The sequence below is a fragment of the Panthera uncia genome, chromosome E1 (genome assembly GCF_023721935.1).
Source record: "Panthera uncia isolate 11264 chromosome E1, Puncia_PCG_1.0, whole genome shotgun sequence".
Taxonomy (NCBI): domain Eukaryota; kingdom Metazoa; phylum Chordata; class Mammalia; order Carnivora; family Felidae; genus Panthera; species Panthera uncia.
The window spans coordinates 443,844-454,787 of record NC_064814.1 but is presented as its reverse complement, the minus strand read 5'-3'; the positions used below and the strand labels follow the sequence as shown (position 1 = coordinate 454,787).

The 10,944-nt window shown below is 54.7% G+C and overlaps 1 protein-coding gene across 2 annotated transcripts in view; it reads right to left on the bottom strand.

Moving 5' to 3' along the window:
• The window catches only part of RAB40B (RAB40B, member RAS oncogene family), a 24,125-nt gene extending 13,658 nt beyond the window's left edge, over positions 1-10,467 (bottom strand). For both annotated transcript variants that reach the window (XM_049635401.1, XM_049635400.1), the window contains exon 1: positions 10,193-10,467. In XM_049635401.1, coding sequence (XP_049491358.1) covers positions 10,193-10,364 — 172 coding nt within the window. In that variant the 5' untranslated portion in view covers positions 10,365-10,467. The remainder of the gene's footprint in view (positions 1-10,192) is intronic.
• Between the last annotated feature and the right edge of the window lie 477 nt (positions 10,468-10,944).

Below are 10,944 nucleotides of genomic sequence, written 5' to 3'. Positions count from 1 at the left end.
ATAAAATAAAATAAAATAAAATAAAATAAAATAAAATAAAATAAAATGGTTTGTTTTACATTATGTGAACTTCACCTCAAAGAAAACGTATGCACATACGTCCTTCTCAGAGTTGGCTTGCATGGCTCTTTGGATCAGAAGGGCCCTCCGCTGGAAGATGCTGGGGTGCCTCACAGAACCAAGTGGTGGGAAGGACTCAGGGTGGTGACAAGTTTGACCCACAGCTAAGGCCAGTGCCAGCCCCTCAGTGGGCCCCCTTGCATTTCTAAACAGTTCTAAAAGCAAGTCACATTCAAGACAGGGACTTGATGTGTGCTCATCACGTTTACACAGAGGTCAGTGACTAAAATTAACATCAGTGATCTCTCTGCAGAACTCCTTTTTGAAAAGTATGTTCCTAGGGCGCCTGGGTGGCTCAGCTGGTTAAGCATCCGACTCTTGGTTTCAGCTCAGGTCATGATCTCACGGTTCATGGGATCAAGCCCTGTGTATTTTTTTAAATATATGTAAATATATATATATATATATATATATATATATAGAGAGAGAGAGAGAGAGAGAGAGAGAGAGAGAGGGAGGGAGAGAGAGGGGGAGAGAGAGAGATAGTGAGTGGGGGAGGGACAGAGAGAAAGAGAGAGAGAGAGGCAGGGCATGAGCAGGGGAGGGACAGAGAGAGGGAGACACAGAATCCCAAGCAGGTTCCAGGTTCTGAGCTGTCAGCACAGAGCGTAACACGGAGCTCGAACCCACGAGCTGTGAGATCATGACCTGAGCTGAAGTCGGACGCTCAACCGACTGAGCCCCCCAGGCGACCCTAAAGTGCTCAGTTCTTGATGATATTGGCACCCTTCCTGCAAAGCCCACTTTAGCCAGGGGCTGCCCACCTGGCCCCTGGGGCACTGTGGGCTCCAGGCCCCCTGATAACTCCTGGCTGGGACACTCTGCTCACTTAGATGGTCACTTCATCCAGCCAGCGGTGCTGTATTCTAGCAAGTTCCTATGTCAACTGAACCCACCCACTGAGGCTGCGTGTGTCTTCAGAAGGAGCTCCGAGCCTTCTGGTTCAGCCTCCTACTTCTGGAGTTGCAGGAGCTGAGACAGTGTGATGTCTTGGGGGAAGGATATGCCCTCATCACTGGTCATGGCCATAACCAGCTAAGTGACCGTCCCAAAGCCGGAAAGTAAACCCGAGCACCTGTCTGCGCCCCAGAAGACAGTTTGGGATGAACCACCCTGAACAAGGAGTCATCTCCACTCACCTGAAAGATGCCAGGGGCCTCATAAATAACCGTGGTCCCAGGCACTAAGTGTCAGAGAGGCGAGAGGCTGGACCCTGCTGGCAGCACGTGGATCACCTGTATGTCACTATGGACAGAGGGAGAGTAAGTGGGGGGCCAGCCGGGGATGTGCTAGGCACATGCGGGCCCCTGTGCTGAGCCGCTGTCACCATAGCACAACTGGGAAGCACAGTGGCTCCCTGAGAAGCCCACAGAAGTGGCAGGTACCCAGGCAGACGGTGGCAGCGGGGGCCTCATCTCTGGGAAGGGGGCTGGGGGCGGGAGGGCTGCCGGAGACAGAGTGCCCAGAGCTGTCTCCTAGGGTCATGCATGGCCAGGTCCTCACAGCCCGTGGGCGTGGTGGGGCCCTGAGGTGGGTCACCAAGCTGGACACCTTTGTGACCACAGTTTCCTGTCTGAGAGAAGAGGGCGGACCATCCCTGATGCTGCTCCTGTTCAGACAGGAGGCACGGTGTGGGCTCAGCTCAGCCTCGGCCAATGTCACCACCAGCTGGGCTCTGAGCTCCAGACCCAGGCGGTTTTTCTCAGAGTCCGTGGCTGCCTCCAGACACCACAGCAGGGCCTGGTCTCTCCCAGGCTTCCCCACCCAGCGGCACATCCTTTGGGCCAAGTGTGATAACCCCAAGACAGAGTGGGAGGGAAGGATAGAGTCCCTGTGTCACCTGCAGCAGGACCAGGGGCCAGCTCCTGGCAGGCCCCTACCCTCCCCTGACTGTCACCTGTCAGGAGAGAGCAGAGCCAGAGGGTGCTTGGCCACACAGGAGACAGAGGTCAATTGCAAAGTCCATTCCCTCCCACATTTAAACTGCACACAGAGATTCCAGGAAGGACTTTCTCCTGCAACCTTCCTGCGGAGTGGGGCCCTGCCCACACCTCAACTTCAGAGTCATGAGCAGATACATGTCCATTGTTGTAAGCCCCCCATCTGTGGTGGTTTGATACAGCAGCCCCAGGACATGGACACACTGTCCAACTGCACTCCCACACTGTGCCCCCACTGCCCACCCTGCCCAGTGCTCATGGAGAGGGCACTCAGGGCCAAGGACAGGCTCCTGGCCTCGCAGGATGGACCCCAGGTCTCATGCCTCTGGCCTTCCCTCTCTGGACATCAAGCCGCCGTGACACTCTTTAAACCCACAAGGCAGTGGGTCTGCCTTCTGGAATGCGCACATCACTCTAAACTGAAATAGGTTTTACTTCCAAATGGGTTTTCTCAGTCTAAGAGAGAAGCTAATGTTCTACACATCTATCAATTTATTTTGCCCATTAAGATACTTTCCAGCCTTCTGATTAGGGTCCGCTAGAATTTAATGCATGTATTTACTATTCTGCCTCCGTAAATTTCTTTTTCAACCAAACAAAATGCCATCTGTGTCACAAGTGACAATATGGTTCAAATACATGAGCAAACTCAGCTGAGTCCCACTTGGGGTGGGCAATTCATTAATTATTGGCTACAGGGCGCCCGATGGCTCAGTCGGTTGAGCATTCAACTCTTGATTTCAGCTCAGGTCATGATCTCATGGTTGTTGTTTTTTGTTTTTTTTTTTTTAATTTTTTTTTAATGTTTATTTTTGAGAGAGAGAGAGAGAGACAGAGCATGAACAGGAGTGGAGCAGAGAGACAGGCAGACACAGAATCAGAAGCAGGTTCCAGGCTCCAAGCACAGAGCCCAACGCGGGGCTCGAACTCACAAACCGCAAGATCGTGACCTGGGCTGAAGTCAGATGCTCAATCGACTGAGCCACCCAGGCGCCCCTATCATGGTTTGTGAGATTGAGCCCCGCGTCGGGCTCTCACGGAGCTTGCTTGGGCTTCTCTCTCTCCTTCTCTCTCTGACCCACCCTGTGTGCACGCACACACTCCCTCTCAGAATAAATACATTTAAAATAAAGTGAAATAACCTGTAACTCTGTGTGCGCCTAATCTCAGTCGGTTGGCCAGAGAGAGACAAGCTGGGAGAAGCTGTTGTGAACCAGAAGAAATGCACTAAACCGCAGGCACTGTGCGCACTGGAGGGAGGGGGCTGCAGGCAGAGGAAGAAGGTGACTCTAGAACAGCATCTGCAGAGGGCAAAATCCTCAGTTCAGAGGAAGGGGCGGGCGGCATCACTGGAACCGAGGTGCCTTGTTTACAGACAAAGAGGCAGTGACCCGCTCACAGAACCCCAAAATCCGGCATCTCTGGCAGCAGGCCACGCGAGGTGGGGGGAGCTGACCCACACACTGGCGGCCTCTGGGGCCAAAATGGTGCAGGCGTGGGGCCAGCTTCAGGAGGTGCGGGAGCTGCCCCACAACCTGGAGCCCAGGCAGAGGGCGGTCCAGGTCTAGTGGGGAGACTGGTCGAGACCTCCAAGGAGGAAAGCTGAAGAGAGGTACTTCTTTTTTTTTTTTAAGTTTATTTATTTATTTTGAGAGCGGGAGCGAGAGAGAGAAAGAGAGAGAGTGTGCTTGTGTGTGCGTGAGTCGGGGAGGGGCAGAGAGAGAGGGAGAGAGAATCCCAAGCAGACTCTGCACTGTCAGCCAAGAGCCCGATGTGGGGCTCAATCTCATGAACTGTGAGATCATGACCTGAGCCTAAATTGAGAGTCTGACAGTTGACCGACTGAACCGCCCTGAGAGGCACTTGCGAAGAAGGCAAACCCCGATGACATCATCGGGAGCCGCTATCTTCCGTGGTGACTGCCTTTTGCGTGGTTTTGTTTGTGGGTCTGATAAAGTCTACATCTATGATGTTTTAAGCCCAACCCCTTGGACATTGCAGCTCTTTTCAGTTTTTGCTTATACATCATCCCTTCCTTGTAGCCAATTAAGCTGAAGCAGCCTGGGAAGAAAGCCCCAAACGTTTGAATCTCTTAATGGGAAGTGAGCCGATAGCCTGCAAATTCAAGCAATAGGTTCCATTGCTTCCGATATACCTTGCCCCTTCTCTTCACCCCAGAAGGCCCAAGCGAGGAGTGAGCAGGTGCAGCCAGCAGGGCCAAGGCAGAGCCACGTGGCCGTCAGCTGGGAGCGCCCAGTGCTAGTGGCAGAGGACACAGCAGGGGGTGGGTGGCTGGGGGGTCTCCGTCCAGAAGCTGACCCTCTGCACAGGAGGAACCTGGGCCAGCCGGTGGGATCCGAGCCCCTCCTTGTCCATCACCCAAAGTCAGGGTTACCTGGGTTGGGGTTCAAGGCTAGACTAAAGGGGCAGTCCCCACTGTAGGAAGGAGGCGCCACAGGACATGGGGACGTGGGGCTGAATGATTGGCTTTGAAGAAGAGAAAATCTGATACAAATGCAGTTTTATTCTTCTCAAATACATGGAAGCACTTACGACATAATTTTAAAACAACAGCGTTGAAGAAACTTACCGTGTGCTCGTGGCGGCACCACAGGAGGTAAGGAGGTGGGAGATCATCTCCTTCTCAAGGAAATAACTTGGGATACAATACAATGCGAGTCTCAGTTCAAACATGCACGAGATGGCTTTATAAACCGGGTTTCAAATCCTGCAGTGGTTGCCACGGGAAACCGGCAGAGTAGCTCTGACATCGGCAGATCCACCGGGGTCTGCAGCACTGCAGAAGGCAGCAGGGGTGTGCGACCACCTCCTGGTGCAACACTTGTCCAAGGCGAATAGAAAGGAGAAGAACCCCACAACAGGATCACTCAGCAAAAACGTTCTGATGGTCCTCCCAGGGAATAAAAGCCACTTCTCTGAGCCTCTTCTGAACCAGAGGGGCCACAGAGGGGCCCCGAGCCAGCCACCCCATCTACATTCCTGCTCTCACTCATGCTGTGTGACCTTGAGGGAGTACTCACCCTCTCTGGGCCTAATTTATCTCATGAGATGATTCTTCTACACTCTCAGTAAGGGGGGTTGTTATTACAGCTGCTAGCAAAAATGAAGCAGAAAAAGAAAGACAGGATTTTCCTGTGGGCAAAAGGAAGCTGGTGAAACAGCCAGGAGAAAGCAGTGAGAGAAAATAAGTCTCTTTGGGGAAAAAGCCGGGAGGCAAGAGATTGTAGAATTTCGTGTCAGTTTAATCTACTTGCCTCTCCCAACTAGAAACTCAGCAATCAGAGAAGGAAAGGTAACAGCTGGGGCCAAGGGGAGAAACTGTCAGCAGGGAACAGGGGAAGAAGGGCCCAGCTGTGGCCTTGACTTCACTCCCCCAGCCAGGGCCAGGCTGTCCAGGTCTTTTCTCCCCACTTCTGCCTGGAAGAAGAGGCTGAATGAAGATCCCCCAGAGGCTCCAGGGTCAGCAGGCCCCAAAGTGAGAGGTGGGCCCCTTAGCTCTTCTACGTGTGTATCACACTTCAACAAAACATTATAAAAGGAGAGAGAGAGAGAGAGAGAGAGAGAGAGAGAGAGAGACAAAGAACCCAACCTAAAATGAAACCTGACCCAAGGAACAGAAGGACATTAATCCTAGTTACTTCATGCAAAAGAGCAATTTAACGAAAGCATTAAGTTGGAAAAAAAGAGATTTTTTTTAAATGAAATAAATTATTTAAGGAAAAAAATTTAAATGTTTATTTATTTATTTAAAGTTTATTTGTCTTGGGAGAGAGAGACTGCAAGCAGTGGAGGGGCAGTGAGAAACACAGAATCCCAACCAGGGTCCACGCTGCCAGTGCAAAGCCCAACGCAGGGCTCCATCTCATGAACTGTGAGATCATGACCCGGGCCGAAATCAATAGTCAGACACTCAACCCACAGCGCCACCCAGGCGCCCCTATTTAAAGAAAAATTTTTTTAAATTTTAAATTAAAGGGGTGCCTGGGTGGCTCAGTGGGTTGAGCGTCCAACTTCAGCTCAGGTCATGATCTCACGGCTCGTGAGTTCAAGCCCCGCATTGGGCTCTGTGCTGACAGCTGAGCCTGGAGCCTGCTTTGGATTCTGTGTCTCCCTCTTTCTCTGCCCCTAACTCACTCGCATTCTGTCTCTGTCTCTCCCCAAAATAAATAAACGTTAAAAAATTTTTTTTTAATTTTAAATTAAAATTGTAAAAGAAAGAAAACGCAGATCAAAGCATTATCACTGAAATAATAAAAAAGAAACAGCCAGAAACAATTTTCTAAAGTAAAAATTACCGACAAATAGGAAAGGCTTGAGATGCTCACAGAAATTCAGAAGAGACAGAAAGATGAAAGCAATTAGAAGCGAATGGATGGGGAAGGCAAGAAAACACGACCCAACATCAGGATAATGGGTGCAGAAGGCAGAATCATCTCACCCACCCCCACAAGGTACCCACACTGTGATGTTCACAATACGTGACTCCATTAGGTTACATGGCAAAGGGGCATTAAGGCTGCCGAAGGAATTAGGTTTGCTGATCAGGTGACCTTAAAATACAGAGATTATCCTGGATTATCAAATGGGCCCCAGCACCATCATAAGGGCTCTTACAAGCAGAAGAGGGAGACTGAGTCAGGCTGCAGCGGTGCGGCTAGAGAAAGGAGGCAGTGCGGAAGGCGAGAATGGAGCTTGGAGCCAGGGAGTGCAGAAGGTTCTAGAAGCTGGAAAAGGCAAGCCAACAGACTCACCGCCAGCACCTCCAGAAAGGACGCAGCCCCTGTCGACACACCTTGACCTTAGCACAGGGACACTGGGCCCACCCAGGATTGTCAGGTAAGAAATCTGTGTTTTACCTAAGTTTGCGGCAATTTGCTCAGCAGCCATAGAAAACCAATACAATTGGTGTCTCTGAAGCAGAAACACCAATCAATGTAACAGAAGATGTTTTAGGAACATAAAGTAAATTTCCCCGAAATTAAAAAAAAAAAAAAGCCTGCAAATTCAAAGAGTACACAGTGTATCAGAAGTTCAACACCAAGCATTCAACTTTGAGACACTCCAATTGAGAAGAAAAGGCTAATTTACCCCCACCCCACCCCCACCCCGGGGGGAAGGGAGGCAGTGGAGCCAGCTGACCTCAGGCTCCAGCACCCACATCCAACCCCAGGGCCATCCAACCCCAGGGCCATCCAACCCCAGGGCCCTGGAACAATGGCTACAAAGTGTGGCAGGAAAGAGAATACCACCTGAGAATCTATTGTAACCTGACGGAGATACTGTTCACAGATAAAGACAACAGACATCCTCAACCATGAAAGCTCTCAGGAAATACCAGCCCTTCCTAAAAAATGAAATGTGGCTAATTAGAGGGACAGCAAAATAAAGAACTCACACACACAGTGGTGGTGAAGACTCATGGTCAGCACCCAAGACACTTGAACATCTAACTAGTACCAAGCAGCTATGGACACGGCAGCCCAGGTTCAGAAACCCGGGCAAAGTAAGAGCCACACAGGCTGCACGCACAGGTTGGGGGTGGGGTGGGGATGGAGAGACTTGCTAAAAAGCGCTCTCCTTCCAATGCCCAGAAGGGATGCAGAATGACCCATGGACACAGCGTTAACAATAATAACGTAATTGATGCCAACTTCTTGCAATTTTGTGGAAAGTGTCTTTTTCACCTAAATCCTTCCCTCTGTGTTGAGGAAAAACCTTTATTTTTTTATTAAAAGAATTTTTTCAATGTTTATTTTTTTATTTTTGAGAGAGAGAAAGAGAGAGAGAGAGAGTGCGAGCAGGGCAGGGGCAGAGAGAGAGGGAGACAGAATCTGAAGCAGGCTCCAGGCTCTGAGCTGTCTGTCAGCACAGAGCCCCATGCGGGGCTGGGACCCACAAACTGTGAGATCATGACCTGAGCTGAAGTCAGACCCTTAACCAACTGAGCCACCCAGGTGCCCCTGAGGAAAAACCTTTAGAATAAAGTGTTAACCAGTTGCTTCTACAAGTCCTTGGCTGGGCTTGTGACACAAAGTGGTGCGTCAGAGCAGCCCCAAGGCGCTGTTCAAACCGACCAGAAGGGAGCTCTGCCCACATTCCTGCTAAGTGCCCCACATCACTCACCCACTATAGAACTCAAAGCCACAGCTGCCCCCCCACCCCCAGGCACACAGATTTATAAGAACCGTGCATCTCTTCTGTGCTCATCCATCCATGGAGCCCCAGGCCCTGCGGACCCCCGCCCTTTGCCGGCTTAAGCCCCAGAGCTGGGCTGTCCAGCAGGGCTCTACCACATCTGTCACTAGCCAAGCGTCATGCTGAGCGTGTGAAATGTGGCTAATATGAACCTTTAATTGTATTTCATTTTAACTACCCTAAATTTAAAAAGTCACACGTGGCTGATGGCATCACCTTGGAGAACACAGTTCTGGAATCAGTGGCCAAATGTGCATTTTCACAAGGCCCTGGGGTGAAGAGTCCGTGGTTCTCCAAAACCATCCCAAGCTCTCCCCCACCCCTCCAACCTCCTAGGCCTGCCCCAGGCCACCCCAGCAGCTGCTCTGTTCCTTGCTCTGGAGCCACAGACTCCCTCCCTCAGCCAACCCTGCAGGCCACTTTTTCTCTTTACATCCCTCACCCCCACCTTGTGCCCTACCACAACCTTTGCCCTGTACTCCCTGCCCCTCTTGCCTCAAGTCAAGTTCATCTCTGGATCCAGGACTTCCTCTTGTGCACTGTCTTCTCAATTCTGCCCTGCCTGGTCAGGGCAGGAAGCAAACCTAGGCTGGCTTGAACATCAAGACTCCACTCCCTGGGCTGCCCTCCTCTGTTCCTGGAGAACAGACTGCAAGGCCAGGAGATGGGGGGCGGGGGAGGGGGGGGGATAGGACCCTGAGCAACCAGGTATGGCTGCAACTGTGCCTTCTGTCCCTGGAATGTCCCCCGAAAGTGATGGCAGGAGGTGCCCTTCACAGCCACCCAACCTGCGCCATCAGAGCAGCCTGCTGCTGGGTGAAGACCTTGGCTCTCCTGCCTCCCTGCCCAGGTTTCTGCCCACTTCACCTTCCTCTCCTCTCCCCTGCCCTGCTTTCCCGCCTAATGTCTACCCGGCCTTGGGGGCTGCGGCCCTCAAACCTCAAACTTTGGGAACCCTCCGCCCACTACGCTCAGCTCTGAGTCCTGCGCTCCCCTGGACCTGGAACCCACTCTCCTTCATTTCACACCAGTGTTTGCCTTCCTCGGCCCCGAGGGTCATTTGGGTTTCCTGCCCTCCTGGGCTTGTTCACCAGGGCGAGGAGCCCCTCAGACTCTCCAAGAGCCCTGGAGAAGCCTCCAGACTAGTTCTCCCGCTTCCTCCCCGCTTCCACCCCACCCACGCGCAGAGCCACCACCTGGGAGCCTCCGCCCCGCTGCGCTCTGATCCCGCTCCCAACCCCGCCCGCCTGTTCCATAACCCCCACGCATCCTTTCCAAACGCGTCTCACGCACTGGCGGTCTCCCGGATGGGCCCACTCACAGCAGCCCAGCCGACCTCCTCCCCAAACCCCACCTGCGAGGTCCGCTCCCTTCCGCCTCGTAGACATCCCGGGCCGAAAGGACCCCAGCGTCCAGTGCAGCCGCTAGCTCCCGCCGGGAAGCAGACTTTGATGAGGCTATGGAGGACGCGCTGTGTTCCCCACGTGCGGAAACGGGGGTGTAGCCAGGGCAGCCCGAGCAGCGCGCGCCCGACCCAGGCAGAGAGGCGGGTGGGGAGCCCCGCGCTCCCCAATCGCCGGCCCCTCGCGCACTCCACACCCTCGGCCCCGCTCGCGGTCCCTGGCTCTGCGCCCCCGGTTCCTCGGTGCGCTACTCCGGTGCCTGGGCCCGGCTTCCCCCGTCCGCAGCGCGCTCTCCAGACCCGCTCCGCTCGGTCCCCTTGCGCTTCTTGGCCCGCCGCTCGCTCCCCGGCCCCCTGCGCACTCCCCGGGCCCCGCTCCTCCCGGCCGGCCCCCCGTTCGCTCCTCGGCCCCCCGTTGGCTCCCCTGGCCCCCGCGCGTTCTCCGGGTCTCGCTCCTCCCGGCACGCCGCGCGCTCCCCCGCTCTGCTCCCCTCCAACCTGGCCCCACGCTCACCCGCCGGGTGGCCGTAAGGGGACTCGGCCGCGCCATCCTGCAGGCTCGCCAGGATCTCGCCTTTGCCCACGTCGCTGTCGCCCACCAGCAAGAACTTGAGCAGGAAGTCGTAGGCGCGGACAGGGCTGCCCAGGGTGCTGCTCATCGTGCCGCCGCCGGCGCCGGCGCCCATGCCCGGGCCACGGGACGGCGCAGAGGCGGCGACCGGGCACCGAGGCGCTGAGCGAGCCCAGCCGTCCGCAGATCGCCGCGCGCCCCCGGCCCCCGCAGCTGACAGCGCGCGGCCCCGCCCCGCCACGCCATTGGCGAGACTCAGTTGCTAGGGGTGCTGCGCGCGCTCATTGGCTGGGATGCCCGTCCATCTCTCTTTCGTCTCCGCCTCCAGGCCGACGTCCACCCGCCCCTCCTGGGAGGATGAGGTCGTCGCTGCCAATGCAGGCTGATGGGCGGGGCGGGGGCGGGGCTGAGGACAAGGTTGTTACGGCCACAGCCAATGAGGTCCCGAGGCGGGGTGGGGCGGAGCCAGGGGCGGGGAGGCAGCGGGCGGAGCCGGGCCTCGCACTCCCAAGGAGCCGGGAGGGCGGTGCTGGGCCCGGGGCGGGGCGGGGCAGCAGCGGAGGGCTACCCTGCTGCTGCGGCCTCCACGCCCTGTCACCCACCTGCAGACGTCGCTAGGCCGGGTGGGGGAGCCACAAGGGCGAGTTCCGTTTTCGGACGTGCGGTCGGGAGGCCAGGGCCAGGTCGCCTTGTGT